This window comes from Phoxinus phoxinus, assembly GCF_949152265.1.
Source record: "Phoxinus phoxinus genome assembly, chromosome: 9".
Taxonomy (NCBI): domain Eukaryota; kingdom Metazoa; phylum Chordata; class Actinopteri; order Cypriniformes; family Leuciscidae; genus Phoxinus; species Phoxinus phoxinus.
This window is the reverse complement of record NC_136884.1, coordinates 24073545-24091639: the sequence shown is the minus strand read 5'-3', so window position 1 is coordinate 24091639 and position 18095 is coordinate 24073545. Positions and strand designations below refer to the sequence as shown.

General features: G+C 39.0%; 1 protein-coding gene across 1 annotated transcript; it reads right to left on the bottom strand.

Moving 5' to 3' along the window:
* Positions 1-405: 405 nt before the first annotated feature.
* On the bottom strand, positions 406-2551 carry LOC307004505 (zinc finger MYM-type protein 1-like; the record flags this gene model as incomplete). Its single annotated transcript, XM_079623825.1, has 3 exons — positions 2249-2551; positions 1414-1519; positions 406-933 (listed from the first exon to the last, which is right to left on the bottom strand). The coding sequence occupies exons 1-3, from the start codon at positions 2404-2406 to the stop codon at positions 406-408; spliced, it is 792 nt and encodes a 263-aa protein (XP_079479951.1). The 5' UTR covers positions 2407-2551.
* Positions 2552-18095: the final 15544 nt, after the last annotated feature.

Below are 18095 nucleotides of genomic sequence, written 5' to 3'. Positions count from 1 at the left end.
CTTTGTTTTTATGTGTGTTTAATTTGAGAATAACTAAATAAATTGGTTTATTTTTATAATACTCCAGTCCCTCTCTCTCCTTTTATTTCCCTTTATTGTGGAAGCCTGCTGGTAAACATCTAACATTCTGACGGTCGCTAATCAACGAGGCCCCCTAGGGGCTACACAAATATTCCACAACATGTACAGTAAATAGCAAACATAGTATTAAAGGGATAGACTTCAGGGTGAGTAAATCATGAGCTAATTTTAATTTTTGGGTGAACTATCCCTTTAAGACAACATTTTTATTTACAAAATTACGAGAGAGAGAGAGAGAGAGAGAGAGAGAGAGAGAGAGAGAGAGAGAGAGAGAGAGAGAGAGAGAGAGAGAGAGAGAGAGAGAGAGAGAGAGAGAGAGAGAGATTATTTGTACAGGAATTTTGCCCTTCTCTCCTTCTGAGTGGCAAACCTCTCAATGACCCTATTGTTGAAGTCAGGAATATCCCTGATAAGTTTCTTCTCCATGGAGAGCATCGCCAGAGCATTCAGGCGATCCTGTGTCATGGTGTTTCTCAGGAAGGTCTTGATCCTCTTTAAAGTAGAGAAGCACCTCTCAGACTCAGCTGTTGTCATGGGTGTGGTGATGAGGATCTTGAGAAGACTGACAGTCTCTGTGAAAGTGCTATGAAGGTTGTTCTCCATGAAAAACTGGTACAGAGGCACTGCACCACTGCAAGCTTTGAACTCATCATTCTCATAGATGAGGGATAGTTCTGTTTTGAGCTTGGCCTTGTTCAGCATGGGGTATGCCTCCACTGTTGTTTCAAGCACTGTGTCAGGGAACTTTGCATGGTGTTGTGGGAACAGCTCTCCATGCAAAAGTGTTGCGCTTATGAGATGCTGGGTGAAGGAGAACCGCTCTTTGGCATGGGTCAGGATGGTATCACATACCTGTAAAAGATTCATCAGCTTAAATTTGCAATAAAGCTATTTTGATGAAAGTGATTCTGACTGAACGAGTAAAGTATGATTACTAGAGGTTTTAACACAATTATTCCTCAATGCACTTTACAGTACGTTTACTTCTCCTCACTAACTCCCTATTGGTTTCCGTTACAAAACAAGGTTTAATTTCATTATATAAACCACATATTTTTTGTCACACGTGAGGATTCTTTACGCACTGAATTTCTTTCCAATGAAAACTGTTATTATTTTGCTGCTTGTGACTGCTTTGTCATAAACCTGGAATCTACTGAGCTTACAAGAATAAGGATGCAAATATAAATTGCAAACCACCTGCTCCATCAATCGATCAGTCAGATGTGGCAATTTGCCATCCCTCAGGTTTTTATTTTATTACGTAGCTACATACCACCACAGGCCTAAAAATTTGGTAGAGGAAACACTGACAGTTACATCTCAACTTACCTCTGTAGCCAGCCTTTGTTGTTCTCCTGTTCCCATTATCCTCCGTCGCTTTATAGGCTGCTGCTGGTCCGATGCACCGTCCCCACACAGAGAGGGAATAGAGGCCCTGGTCCAAAAATAAAGTTTAAGTTAACTTACCCAAGTCCACATCTACTGACTCATATACACACACATAAGGTCTATGTCTAGCAGCTAGTAACCTGAGAGGTACATAATACAAATTTCTTCTATTATATTGGTGAAACTCGAGAAAAAATTATATCGTGCAAAAGTGCTTGAGTTTTGATGATTATGGCTTACAGCTTATAAAAAACCCAAATTAAAAACCTAATATTTGAATATTACCGTACATGAAATCAATAAAAACATTTTTTTAAAGGATTTTAAATACAGAAATGTCAGCCCTCTGAAAAGTATAGTCATGCACACGTATATAGTTATATACTAAATATATTAGTTTCACCTTTTAATTTGAATTACTGAAATACATTCACTTTTGCATGATATTCGATGCATTCTGATGTGCATTTTTCCTTTGTCTAAATGACAATAAATGTCATCTTTATTAACAACTAGGCCTCTTCTAGAAATTGACCTGGTGGACACCTGAATAAGCCTGTTAGAAACTGTGTTTGATAACTACTTTACCTGCATTATTATCAAAATCTAATGGTCTCTTTGCTTTTAAAATACTAAAACGCATATAATTGTAATAGGCTCTATGATAATCATCCACTTTGATGACTAGGCACATTTAGACACACAGCTGGAAATAAGCAAATAGCATATCTAACAACAAAAGATTTATCAGCCAATAGTAAATACAGTTATTTACCTGATCGTTTGCATGCTGTCTGTAAACCTCTGGACAAGTGTTTTAATGAAGACAGGGTCGATGTTCCTTTTCTGCAGCTGGTTGAACATCATGTCCACGTGTGGCATGATCTTGTGGAACAGTGCCAGAAAAAAACAAAAAGCCTCGTCTTCAAGCATCCTCACAAAGCCCCCAGCCTCTCGGACAGTTAAGGGATCAAAGTTTCCATTGTCTCTGATGGTCTGAAAACACTTTAGGAGGTCATCCCGGTGTTCGTACACTGTGTTTACAGCGCGACTGTGGAAGTTCCACCTCTGGGAAGTCTATGAGCAACCTCTTGGTCAAGCACGGTGGTTCGCTTGGGTGACCTGGAGAAGAAAGCAGAAAAAAAATATATATATATATATATATAAATAATACACACATTAAAGAACATGCCAATTACATTTTGGTTAAAAAAAACTGCCTTACAAGTAAATTATAACACTTACAATAAGTGCTAATAATATAAACAGGTCAGCTCTGGGATGAAAAGAATTACTAGTAAACATTATAACAAGTAATGAGGACATTTGGTACCAAAGAATGTGCAGGATACCAAATAAATCGAGGTATAACATCACATGTTCAAGTCATTTCTAACAGTAGGATAAGTGGTAATAATTTAGAGTAAAGCTCTGGAGTAGAATAGACCATTATAATGGTATTGCAGACCTTGGGGCACAAGATTTACACTGTACTGCAATACGATCTGTCTCTTTTATCTGTAATAAACAAAACTTGACGTGTATATATATATATATATAAAATGTATATATAAAAATACTGAGGTAGAAAAGGTAGTAGAATAGACCATTATAACTGCAATGCTGACCTGTGGCACAAGGATTTACAAGAAAAAAACATATATAAGTGCACTGGACTATAAGTCGCACTGGACTATAAGTCCCATTTATTTAGAAATTTATTTCACAAAATCCAAGACCAAGAACAGACATTTAATCTGGAAAGGCAAGTTATTCAGCTCCACAATAGCACACAGAACAACAGGCTGAATAGGTGTCCGGCATGTTAACGTAACACAGGGTTTCCCGCAGCACTTTGGAACTAAGGCGGCCGCCTAAGCAACACACGCCTGCCGCCTTAAAGGATTAGTTCACTTAAAAGACCTTTTCAACGTAATTGCGTATTACGTGACGTCACGAACGCGCATCACAGAACCGAGCAAGGCGAGCATTTGTGCTTATAAAACTTAAACTTTTTTTATTTATTTTATTAAATGAGCGATCGTTTTGCTAGATAAGACCCTTATTCATCGTCTGGTATCGTTAAAGCCCTTTGAAGCTGCACTGAAACTGTCATTTGGACCTTGACCCGTTTGGGGCCCATTGAAGTCCATTATATGGAGAAATGTTTTAATCAAAAACCTTAATTTCTTTTCGACTGAAGAAAGAAAGACATGGACATCTTGGATGACATGGGGGTGAGTAAATTATCAGCTAGTTTTTTTAAAAAGTGAACTAATCCTTGATTGATGATTCATTAGTTTGATATAGCCTAAGGAACAACCACTATAACGTCTTAGTTGATTAGTTTATTTTTGACAAAACATACTATATATTTAACATATGAGCAGAAACTGGCTAAAAAAAGCTTATTTGATGTCTATTTTACAGTAAAAACTTCCTATCCAAAACTAGTCACAACAAGTAGCAACAGCGCATATATGCCGTTCACACACAGAAACGCGATTCATATTTAAACAATATTTTTGCGGTTTACAGACACTATTCCATATCGCGATTAGAACAAAGCATATAAGAATAAAAAACGTACTACTAATCCTCAACTGGATCCATTGCTCCTCGAAGTGAAACCGGCACTTCTGAGGTAAGTTTCCCAGGATTATTCCTCACCGCCTCACAAGATGACATAGTAAATTCATCTGATTAAACTTGATGTGTTTTATCGAGCTGATGTGGCCGGTTTGCATGTATTGCCTCAGATCATTTGCGCTTGAATAGCGCGCGCTCTCCGTGGGCGTGGTCACATTAAAAGATAACTAGCTATAATGAGCTGAAATGAGAACTCGCTCTTTTTATATAGATTACATAAACAGAGAATATTTGTTTTAATTTTGAATTAGATAATTTAAAAGTACACACTTAAATGATTATAAAGATATATAGCTCATGCCTGGGTGAAAAGTATTCGCTGAGTTTTGTTTATGTTTACAGACGTGCACTAGAAAAAAAGTTCACGGAGAGGCAGAAAGCACACCCTGTTTATTTTCTTTATTTTACAATAAATAAAAACTTTATTTCTTTGTTTTAACAGCTTATTTTGTCATATTTCTTAAATCTGTATGACCAAAAATGACGGAGTATTTTAAGTCTATTTTACTGCTATGTAAAAAAAAAAAATGAGCAAAACGCGCCACCGCGTTTGCCGTCCCCAGAGGGTTAAACACCTTTAGACTATTATTTTAAAATTATAAGCTTAAAGGTGCTGTATGGAGTTTTCAGCGGCATCTAGCGGTGATGTTTCAGATTGCAACCAATACGTTTACAAGCGAGTGCGCGTGCTTTCTTTTGTTTTTTATTATTATGTGGAGTTTGTGTTGGAGTCTGTGTTGTGCTAGTCGTTTCCTAGTATTAACAGACTCCATGTCATAAAGTTGCAGTGTCGTCGCTGTTGAGTGCAAAGTCAGTAGACGAGGCATGCAGGTCTCAGTGACGTCACTGGATTTCGCGGCAAATCCGACCCGGAGACTTCACATAGAAATAGGAATACTTGCTTTCAGAGGTAATAGCAAAACCCGCCAAGTGGATCATTTTATTGTGAGATTACAACCCCTTCACACACGGGTAGTTGACGATTACAGCAATTTACTAGAAGTTTAATAAGACGCGTTTGTATCCATAATTTCCGACAAAATAAAAGCTTGATGCAGTTTCCGCCAAAATAAAAGATCACGTGCTTATCTCTTTCAAGTATGAAAATTTCCTTTATTTTTCAGTGCATTTGTTTTACAATATATGGCTATTAGGCTACCGTCATGAGATTAATATTATAACTATAATTATTTAGTAGTGTAATGTAGACAGACACTGTTACTAAAAGATGTTTGATTTTTTCTTTGTTTAATTTGCACACTTAATATGGGTTGGAGCTTTTAATTTTGAACTCTCAAACTGCACCAGATTGATGAATTTAACATAAAAATGCACAATTTTCTTACGGTGAGCATGCCCCCCAACCCCCCTAGAGGGACTGAGGTACTCACCACAGTTTTACCAAAGATCCTGTGGGAAACACTGGTATTGCTATGCCAATGCAGCTTATAGCTTGTTTTTTGGATGCATCACTGAGGAGTGTAGTTCAATTGTATTTATAAATTATAATTTTGTACTTATTTCATCTGTTAACTCTCTCTCGTTCCTACTCACTCATTACATGACATTAGTGGTTTTAATGAATAGGAGTTGAACAAAAACATATTCAAGGGCGTGCAAAGATGGGTGGTGTGTATATGATCATATGTAGTGGGCCAGTCTGGGCCAAAATGCCCGAGCTGATTATTTGTCCCAGTCCAGCCCTGGACACAGGCTGCTCCACATAGCAACAGAGCGCTCGGCTGAGCGAAAAAACACTTAACTGCATCACTATTTTCGTTGAATAGATTTTTGTACCTTAACTGGGTTCCTGAGGCAGTTTATAACTTTCGGGAAGCGGAGTTTGATCAGGAGATTATTCCATTACGCTGCATTATTGACGTCTGCAGTCGGGTGCTCTCATGTTCGCTCTGTTTAGCGCGGTAATTTAGAGAATAGGTTGTTGACAGAGTAGCGTTAACGTTCGGTTAAAAAGGTTAAAAATGCTTGTGTATTTGTGTCGAATTGTATGCACGTGTGGGAGTTATAGGGTACGTTATATGAATTTGAAAATATTCCAGCTAGAAAGTGAAAACTTCCGGTGATCTGACAGCAAGAGCGGGAGACAACAGCGACCGAGTTCCATTACCAGAGAGATAATTTTTCACAATGAGTGTTTTTAGGATTCAAGAGGGTGACAGTCTCAGCACTTCATTGTTGTGTGCAGTTATATGTACGTTTCATCACGTTACAACAAAGTCAGCTTTCATGCATTCCCCGTTGACGCTGCGGTACGGGTTGAGTGGATGCAGAAGATACGGAGGGATGACTTCAACCCGAATTTTCAGTGTATTTTCACATTTTCTATACTTTCTATTACTGCATTTATTTTGTTCAAGTGAGATGAGTAAAGAGAATACCGTTGTATAGATCATTATTTGTCTGGTGTTTATAAGCAGCACATACAGTATTTTACTACGTGTAAAATATACGCAAACTTATATTAAAGGGGTCATGACATGAGAAACCAAATTTGCCTTGATCTTTTGGTATATAAGAGGTCTTTGTACCATTAAAACGTCCTGCAAGTTTCATAGCTTAAGACGTCCTCCCCATTATAAACGAATCCTTTATTTAATCAAGCTCTAAATACAGCTCGTTCTGGATCCATGGTAAGAAGTGACGTCACGGTACGAAGTGACGTACCAGCGTTTGCATATGACCGCCTCCAGCACAAGACAACTACGCTCATTTCTTATCGTTGTCGTGCTGCGCGCCTCACAAGTGTTCAGTCGACGGACAGCGAGTGGGTCTGTGTACAGGGAAATTACGATGCCGCAGATGTGCTGTTCCTGGCAGTGGACAAACAACATCTTTGAATACGCTGCCGAAAGATCCAGACGTCAGGGAAAAATGGATGCACTTTATTTTTTGCGGACGTCTCAGTCACGGCAGTGTTAGTTTAAGCGTTTGTTCTATACATTTAAGGATGACTGTTTTGAGAAAAAATCCCAATGTGATGCTGCCTTTGCCAGAAAACTGTTGCTCAAAGATAAGTCCATGCCGACTATTCTGGGCTCAACAATGACGACGCAAACTTACTTTTTATCATGGCTAATATAAACACATTTGTATAAGAGAATCTTGAAAATATGTCGCTTTTCTAGTAGGCCTACATGTGATAGAAAATTTAAAATGTTGCCTTATCAATGCTGCATCTTCAAAGATGGCCTGTGCATGCATTTTTGTCCATGGTACACCCTATCATTTCATTGAAATTAGTTAAATAATGTTAAACTGTTAGCAAATTAAGCTATAGGATAATTATGCAACAATTATCCGTATTCAAGTGTCTCGGGTTACAATTATTTTATTAATTCAAAATAGTTTCACTTTCCATGTGGACACGGGCTGATCCAGTCTTCGTTGTTGTGGTGATGGTTCATTTTCCTCTGATTCCGGCTCAAACATAATAAGGTTTTATCATTGCAAGAGCCATCGCTTCGCATGCATCACCCGCTATTAAACAGTTGCGCCGAATCCGCAAATGTTCTGGCTGGGGGCAGTTCAGTATGTATTCGATACAATAAAAAGAAAGAAATGCCAGAGAAATTTCCTTGATTTGTAATTTATAAAAAAAAAAAAAAAAAGTTTAAATAAGGGTGAGATTTTAACTTTTAGTTTTATAAATGGGGGTAATCTTTGAAGGGTGAACAAATAATGTTTTGGTCTTCACATTAAAAATAACATCATATGATAATATTTGAGTTTTGAAGTGCTGGAAAAAGATGTGTGAAGTACTTGAAAGCATTTCACTATTCCTGCCAACAGTTAGTGTTACTACATTAAATCCATGGTGAATGTTGCTGATTTGTGGACAAAGCCTATGACTAGTTCATTCACGGCACAATGTGTCTCCTGGTTTTCACGTCAGCGCTGTTTGATCTAATAGAGATCTATGCTTAAAGTCCGCGTGAACCGGAAGTTGCAAACGACTTTTCTGAGTGAAAGGGAATATTGAACAGAGGGCAGGGTTTTACTTTAGCGCTCCTCCTCTCCATCTCTTGCCCATAGCAGAGTAATGGCTTGAGGAGAGTGGTTAAAGGTGCCATGTGTAAAAATTTAGGTAAAAATATCCAAAAAATTAGATACACGCATCAAAAGAATGAGAAGAAATAAGGGCGATGATGTCATTAAAAAAATGTCAAGTTATAGTGCTGCAGAGATATCAACCTTAATTAGCATTAGCATTACTAGCCACGGCCCGACAGGTGTCGTAATACCAGTTTCGGCCATGGGAGGCGGTATGCGGGCAACATAACCACCAGCCAACCTGCAATAACGTTACACGAATAACTCGCACGGCTTGTGAGCGTACTTGAACCTGATGTCAATTGTGTGGAAAGTACAGCCCACTACTTCATTTCAATTCAGGGAAGAGAGCGGAAGGATGGCTGAAGCCCTTGACAAGAGACCCCTACCACCACCACCCGCTGCAGGGAAAAACCGCGCTCTGAAGCACAAATCAGATAAGAAAAGAACCGCTCGTCACGGTCCGGGCTCGAAAGCGCGGGGGACGGCGAGCGAACTGCAGCGCATAGCCCTGTTTTACAACGTTCAGCACCCATTCTGACACGCCCGGGATCGCTTCCCATGCTTTCGCACGCATAGCTAGGGGCAGAATGGTCTCCGTGTTCTGACCGCCGCACTGCGCGGGTTCGAGAAACTGAAACGGAGGTATCAGCGCGGCGCAACCACGGCAAACATTTTTTTTTCTGTGCATTAACTTGCACGGATTAATTGTTCACCACAAGACTAGTAAAATCCGCTAACAAAGTAAATAGGGTCAATTTTGATTTCATGCCGACTTTAATAACGGAGAAATTTGAATGCTTTTCACAAGATCTCGCAGCAATGTTATTACTTCAGTGGCAGATTCAAATGCTTTCTTTACTGGATCTTCTAGCACTGTGTAGTAACAGTGTCGCTTGATCAAGATCGGCTTGCGCTTACATTGGTCCAAACTGTCCATGAAGCACGAAATAATGAGTAGCGCAGTTTCGTTCCCCTTGTTGGGCAACGTTGTGGTGTTCGCACGACTGCTAACAAAATTTTGGTCACACCGAATCATTCGGTTTGTAATGAGTAACGAACCAAAAGCCTCGTACTGAACGGTTCAATGCGAATACGTGTATCGTTACACCCCTAACAATAATCATGTACTTCTGTGCCTGTTCCCAATATAGTTATTTCTCGGTTGATGAGTATATGAGAGCAAAAAAAAAACTTACAGGCAAACAATGCTCTGGGTCCACATTTTTGTCTTTCCAGGTGGGAACCACATAGAGGTCCACATTGAAAAAAATTCCCTTTTGGAAAGAACATTATAAGTTACTGAACATGCATTAAACAAAAATAAGTACTTTTTAAAAGAAGCTATAATATTATGAAGTACGTGTCTTTGAGCAGCTTATTCCACAATCTTGAGGCAAGCATTTCTGATCTGAAATTAATTGCAGAATGATAATGTTAAATGTTAAATCTGCCTTGTGGAACATTATGCATTATTTGGGAATTAGTTTTTTGAGCTGTAAACCAAGACATTGAACATACACACATTGGATTCTATGCACTGGCTTAAACCCAGGCTCCAGAAGTCTTCTCGAGTGAGGCAAAATTTGCCTTGCTTTACGATCAGTTCTCCTGACGGACGATTTTTGTCCAACTAAAATCAAAGAGCGTTTCACATGATTAAGTAATGGTTATCATTTAAATATGCAAAGTGTAACTAAATAGACCGAATGCTCACCAGTTCATCTTGAATAGGGCCCAAGTCCTTCTCCCACTTTGCCTGAACAAGCATATGGATGGTCTATCTGCCATTCAAATGTTGAGTAACAGTGGTCCTGCAGAAACATCCTCTCAATTGGTCCATCTGATGATACACAAATACGTGACAATTAGTAACAAAAGGAATTTTGTGGAATTGAAAAAAAAAAATCCAATATTGCTGAATCTAGCATGTAATTGTAAACTGTTTTATTCAAAGTCCAACACTCTTACTTTTCTATCTGTAGTATATGTCCTCAGTCTTGACACATTGACCCTTGGGCAAGTTGACCCTTTCGCAATAGTGGCCACCCCTTTGGAAGAGATGCTGGCCACAGTAAATGGTCCTTTGTGCTGACTTGTAAATGTGTCTCCTGTCCGTCATCTCTTGGGGTCCCCTGGGAGCAGAACATCATCACCGGCCTGAAATGAACATACTCGCACAAACTTGTGCTTGCGATTTTGGAATGACTTTTTTTGGATGCCCTGTGCGTGCTCTATGTTGCGAAGAACCTACAAAAAAAGAACAGTAACCAAAAATGAAAACTCATTGAAAAGAAGTACAGAATTATCTGGTCTCTTATCTTGATGGGATTTCCCCCACAAACAACATTACATTCTCCACATCTCTAAATATACAGGGTAACAGTGACATAAGTTATATAAAGCAGAATCATAGCTAAGAAAATGTCTAATTCTGATAGTAATTCAACACTTCATTTACCTTTATTATTCATAAAACCAAACAGTTTCATTGAGAAGTTTCATGACTCTGGTGTTGATGTCAACTTCTGGGTCAGCAACTTCAAAATCATCTCCCATGGGACAGGCATTCATGAACTCTGGCAGACGTGGGTGTCGATGGAAGACGTAGGAAGTATGGACTGTGTCTAGTGGAGTACTGATCACATAGCTCACAAGCTGATCACAAGCTTCTCATTAACTATTAAATTTGTATTAAAGGAAAAAACTCCACCCTTGACATTAAATATTAAATAAATTCATTAATTCAGTTTTCCCATTGACATCTAAAGTAGATATTATATATATATATATAATATAAGTAAACGTGTTAAGACCTGCTTTGCAGTGTTGATTCCGTACACCACAGCTGGAAGGTGGAGGTCCCAGTCATTGTGTATGCATCTTTTACCTGCATGGCACAAAATTAGCATTAGTCAAATGCTGGTAAAACTGTACACAAGCTTGAGACTAGCTTGTTAGTCTTATCAGTATGCTAAACATTGTAAGCAGTACCTTAATGGAATGAAAGACTGGCACAACAGTCTTGATTCGGTCATTCAACTAGCATAGGTGACAAGATCTGACCTAAAAAGCAAGACATTTGTTGAACAGAATGTCTAGAAAAATAGCCAGTTGATGAGAGGAGGTATTAACATTAAGTGACATGGCATCTGACACAGAAGCCAATGGCACATGTTGCTATGCTTAGCAGCACACGTATCCATTCTCCGTTGGCATGTGTCAGTGACTTTGTTGCGAAACACTGACACTGACTCACGGAACATGTCGCCGTATGTTGTGACTGACAGATGAGTTGAGCAGCTCATCTGTGGCTTTAATATTTGATTTAGTGTCACAATTGACCATTTACGCAAAAACCGGAAATACGTAAAGTATAAAACCAGTTCCGGTGTAAGCTTTGTTAATGGGGAAATGGCAGCTAGAGTGTTTTCGACTAGCCTGACTTGTCTTCCGAAGTTCACCAGCGCCGATGTGGTAAAGAGTGTGGAAATACGTTTGTCCACATATTTATTCCATATAATATTATTTGTCATAACTGTAATGTTATTTTTTATTGTATATGTGTGATGTTATTTATTGAAGTTGTTATTAATCAGTTGATGTTACACATACCAAAAAATTAAAGGATGCATAATTTTGACCAAAATGTTTTAATTCTTCATCTAATGTTTTAGTGAAATCAAAGTCACATTTCAACAGAAATATATTAAGAATATAATAATTATATTTAATTTGATGTTTAAGAATATGTGGGAACACTAAATGATTTACATACTATTTACACATTAAGCCAGATCTGATTCACACTGCCAATCAGTGTGAGCGGCACGGGAGAGTCCCAGATGTGAAAGGACTTTATCCTACCGATCACTCTCTCCACTATAATTCTGAGGCGGGCAATGACCTGGGTTTGTTCCGTTTCCTCCTTGCTGAATTGAGCTGAACGCTTAAAAGGTGGAATGATGAGCTTAGCTCCAACGTCAGCAAGGAGGTCTTGAATGAGGAACCCTTTGTCCGCCATGATATTGTCTCCTGGCTCCAGCAAGGGAAGGACTCCACTGATCCTGGTGATCTCCTTATCTGAGATGCACCCAGTGTGCAGGGGTGAGACAAATGTCACCAAACCATTGGGAGCAACTTCAATCAGCCCTTTCAATGTCGTCCGGTTTTTGTAGTTTGAAAATATTTCTGACTGTAAGGTCAGGAATGAGGCTGTCTCCAGGGCAATTTCTGTGCAGTCCAGTATCACTCTGACATTGGGACAGTACCTCTGAAATTTAAGGGGCATAGTGAACTTAACCCTTTCCCTGCTTATCCAGATGGAACGTGAGCTCAGCATCATAAAAAGATAATTGGCCCAGGTGATGGTAACCCTGTTGACCCTGGCAATGCTCACATTAAATATGTCAGCTGCTCCTTCATGCCAACAGCAACCTGCATGGAGTACATCAAGAACTCATCTATTAATGGCATGATGTGTGGTGGGCTAGGATCTTGGCAGCCTTCCTCACCTGCCCTCTCTACTTTGGTCCAGTACACCTGTCCAAGAGCAGATGGTGCAATCGACCAAAATAATAGTAAAAACCCTATTGGATGGAAATTTGGTGTAGAAACGAATTTGGTCGTCCGATGAACAGTATCGGCTGAAGAGAGTAGGGGGTGGTAGGTCAGTGTTTTGCAACATGGCTTTTAAGTCCTTAACCCTCTGCGGTCGGCAAACGCTCGGCGGTTTGCTGTTTTTTTTTTTTACATAGCAGCAACATAGACTTAAAAATACTCCATCATATATGGTCATACAGACTTAATAAATATGAAAAAATAATCTGTGAGATGTCTACTTTTGTATGTGTCCACTTACAATCAAAACAAAACGTTGTGGTTTTGTAAAATAAAGAAATTAAACAGGGTATGCTTTCTGCCTCTCCGTCTCGTGAACTTTTTTTTTCTTGAGCATGTCTCTAAACATAAACATAAAACTCAGCGAATACTTGTCAGACATTTATGAGCTCTATATCTTTATAATCATTTAAGTGTGTAGTTTTAAATTATCTGATTCAAAAAGAAAACAAATATTCTCTGTTTAAGTAATTTGTATAAAACCAACAAGATATCCAGTTTCTCAAACCCTCGCTCATTATTTTTAATGTGACCACACCCACAGTATATAGACATGCAAATCGCGCTCATTACCTCAAAAACAATGCACCTAACCTCATCAGTCCTCTGCTTGTCGAGTTTGGAAGACGCGCGCGAGCCTATTGGATTTACATCCGGAGAAGAAGAACGCGATTTGAAGACAAAGATTTTAAGGTAAGAAATAATTCTGAATTATATTAGTTAGTGTTATTGTTGCATAAACTTCACATTCAGCGGCTCCATCGCTTCAGTAAATGTTCTCTTGCACGCGCTGTGAGTTTGAGTCAGTCACGCTGTCTGTTTGAAAAGTAAAACACATGTTTTTACTCCAATCTCATTTCATAACGTCATAACAATTGTAAACATTTGAAGTAACATATGATAATCAATTATATTTTTACTGTAGTGTAGTGTTACTGAGGTGTTTAATTATTTATAGGCTGCCTAGCTGCTATAGGTTTGTTATTATTATTGTATGCAGCACTGCACATATATGCCTACAAGACACAACAAGGTGTTTATTACATAGGCTTAGGCTATTTTTTTTTTAATCAAAATTTTTACCCAATTTTAAAAATCTAAAAATGGATTCCCACAATCGTGCAGCCCTATAGTTTATCTTGATATCACCATGTTCACAGTTGTTTAGTTTTTTTTACAGGGACCAGATGAGAGACCACTGAGTCCTGCTGACTTAAAGCTGCCGTCGGCAAATCTGGCAGATTGAGTGGACTTAGACAAAATTGTGAATGTTTACAACTCTCATGCCCCTCCCCCACTACCAACGAGCACCCGCCCATCGTCAGTGCGTGTGTACCTGATTTTCTGTGAACGCGTCCGTCTCCTCAGCATCGATCAACACCATAGACTCGGAGGTAGGCTGCCCTGGATAATCTATCCATAGATAGCAATAACCGAGGAATTGGAAGCTTGTTATTAGATTTTCTCTCTGCCATCACGCTTCGTACAATCTTCAGGCGAACTTCAGGCGTGTCGTGTGTATGTGATATTGTAACGTCCGCGTCTGCGCGAAGGAGGGGGATCTATGATTTGTGCACGACCTGTGATTGACAGTCAGATCTCACACCCCCCTGCGCGGATTAGACCCGATGATCCGGGAGCGGTGGATTTTTGCAAAACAAAATAACACGCTCCAGGTGGAGTTAGAAGCTCGGGTTTTTTCCTAAAACCACCTTATTTATGTTGTTCTGTCGGATTATAGTGTCAATTTCACTGAATTTGATCAAAAAAAAAAATCCGACGGCAGCTTTAAACATTCACATGATTCTCTGTACATGGTGAAAATGAAAAATCAAACAACATGGAAAGCTTCTAGGCTGTAGGCTTCTCAAGGGAGCAGTAAAATTGTTCCAAGGAAATAGGCTCGGGACAACACCACTCTATCCATTTGTGTTTCAGGGTTGGATCCACAGGAGAATAATTAAATGAAAGGTAGGGCTGTTTTTGGGTGGAAGACGAACAGCCTAGAACACAACAGAAACTGTGACTCTTCGACTTTACCATTTTTCGTATCTGCCACTACGATAACAGGAAGATCTAATACACTTCATTGACGTATTTCCAGTCGAAAAATGCGGAAGTGCGTAAAAGGCATATTACATCAGTATTGCTGCTAAACTGATTTGTCAGTCACTACTGGAGGTGTCACAACATACGGCGACATGTTCCACGACTCAGTTTCAGTGTTTTGCAACAATGTCACTGACACATGCCAACATCCACCTGATGTGCCACTTAGCATAGCAACATGTGCCATTGGCTTCTGTGCGTCAGATTAACCATGTTGCTTAATGTTAATAAAGCTACTGCAGTTGATACAAGTTGGTGACGATAATGCAGTAGTCAACATTTGAAGTGGATCAAAACCTTTCATCAAAGTTATATATGAATTTTGAACAATACCCGTTCTTGTCTTAGAACTTTGAGGAACTTTTTTGATCCACTTATGGAATATGCAATTATTCTATTATAATTATGCCTTTTTGTGTATGAAGTACTTATGTGTTACAGTTAACCACAATTGTAATTTTGTATAATGAAAGTGTTTTTATAAAGCAAGACACCAGAAGTTGTTGTTAAACGATTTGTTAAGAAAGTGTTATATAATGAAGGACACTTGTAATAATCATTGTAACCATATTGTAATGAAGTAGCGAACTCAGAGGGATCCATTTGCAGCTTTTATTAGAAGGGTCAACAGGCAGGGTCAAATAGTAGCAGATAGAACAACGGAGAGAACACAGGGCAGATCGGGGTCACAGGCAGAAGTCGAGGCAGGCAGCAAAAGGCTAGGTCCAATAGGCAATCCGGGTCAAGGCAGGCGGAGAACAATCAGAGGTCAGTATAAACAGTCCAAGGTCAGGAACAGAACAGCAAACACATAGATAACCGCTTGGAATTGAAAGCCGGGGCAATGCAATACTTTGCAATGAACGAGAGTGAACAGGGTTTATATTGGTGAGTGTGGATGAGGTGCAGGTGTTTGTGTAATCAGTCCCAGGTGAATGAGATGATGAGTGCTGATGAGTCCGGGCAGTGAGTGTGGGAAATGTAGTTTGTGAGGAAGTGATCAGTCTATTGTGGAGCGCCCTCTGGTGGCTCTAGAGGGCACTCCAGCTGGTAATCGTTACACATATATTGAGAAAGTGGTTTATGAAGAAGACATGGCAATTGTTGTTGTAAAATCATTTATTGAGAAAGTGGTTTATGAAGTAAAACACTGCAACAGTTTTTGTACAATGATTTATTGAGAAAATGGTTTGTAAAGAAAAACACACCACACTGAATGTTGTAAGCATTTAGCTTAATTTAGCAAATGGCTTAAATTGAAAATATATTAGAAAGAGCTTTGCTAAAGAAAGAAGAAAAATTCAAGCATTACCTTCATATGTGTTGCAGACGAGGCACAGAATGCAACAAAGAAAAGGTCAGAAGAAGGAGGACGAAGAGGTGAAAGGCTTTATATACAGGGGTGCACATAACTTTTTCAGTGAGTTACTCAGGTGAGGACCAGGAGATGGTGTTTGGTACTCACCCCATATGTAGCGTGGTCACAGCTGTCAATCATGACGTCACATTTCCGTTTTTATAGCATAAAATAACTAACTATAACCAAACTTATAAAAAAATAAATAAACGAACAATTAAATTTACATCAGCGTGAAAAGAACGACCTAAACTGATAGAAAACACCTTTGGAAAAAAATTATTTGAAGTGTTATTTGATTGTTCAGATATATTTATTTGTATAAATTAAATATAATTAATCCTTATTAAAGATATTAAAGAGCAGTGAATTTTCTCTTTTTATTTTGTTGTTTGATCAATATTAAGTGTACAGAAGGCATTAGGTTTATTACGCACTGTCACTTTAAGAGTGTGCAGATCCAATTGCACTGATGCACGGTACGTTCTGTAAAGACATAACCGACTGTGTTTTCGTGAATACAACATTATGTCTAAATGTCCGTTTTGGAGAGTGTGTATTGTCCATTCAGACGTGAAAGAGAGCTCGATTCAGTCCTTGCGCGCTGTGTCTATGTGCGGGGCTGCACGCTTCGGGTCGTGTGTGTGTGTGTGTGTGTGTGTGTGTGTGTTCGCACAGAAAAACATACCGAATAAAGCTGTCTTTCGCGTCGTCACTCTTATTCAGATCTATCCATATGTCTGCTCTTCTATTTCTCCCAGACGTTTACATTTTTTAACGATTTGAGACATGCATGAAGCGCATGCCGACTCGGTAGATCAGCACGTTACAATTCAAATGTGCGCATCTTCCACAAACGCAAATCAGTTCTGACTGGATCACTTCCCCAATCGTCCCTCCCTTACAATTAAAATAATGTTTATAGCTAAAATTGTAGGCTTACCATTTCTTTAAATCACGTTTTAATGTCTTTATTTCTAATAAAAAATGCATTGCCGTGGTTATCTGCTGTTATTTTGTGACCTGTTTAATATCATGGTAGTGTGCACTGAGATGATTCCATAGTAAATAGTGTGCCGCGAAAGAAAACACTTTGGGAAACACTGAGCTAACGTTAGTGTGGCAAACCTGACTAGTCAGCTTTTCCAAGTCTAACGTTACCTCCGACTGGATCATCTATGACCGATCGGCACGGCAGTATGCAGGGAGAATCAGCTGAGCTTACTAGCTTGGTTCTCTCCAGCATCAGCTTACGGTTTAATCACACACAACCCCAATTCTGCCACCGTTAGCATCAATATGCGTTAGCTAGCTAAGCTAACTTGACTAATGTTAGCTAGCTGTTTACAAGGCACAATATGAGAGCACACACTGGCACACACTGTTTCAATATGAAATCACTTGGCTAACAATGTTAACAACATTAACGTCAACTCACCTCAATATGTTTTCTCAGATTTGAGGGTGAAGTTTTGAATGCTGAAATTGAAAATGCGTGAGCGTATGCTGGCAAAGAGCTTGCGAACTCGCGCGTTCTTTTTTTCAAAAGAAAACCAAGTTTTTCATTGGTTTGGAAAATCAGTGTAATAAATACTTGGAGCGGGCATGGGGAAATGTATCGGAGTAAAAAGTAAACTTTGTCTTTAATATTGTAGTGGAGTAAGAGTGAAAGTCGATGCAAATAAAACATACTCAAGTAAAGTACAGATCCCCGAAAAAAATACTTAAGTAAAGTAGCGAAGTATTTTTACTTCGTTACTTACCACCACTGGTTTTCTTGTGGGATGTCTATCATAACTGAAGTCAGTTCCTCATC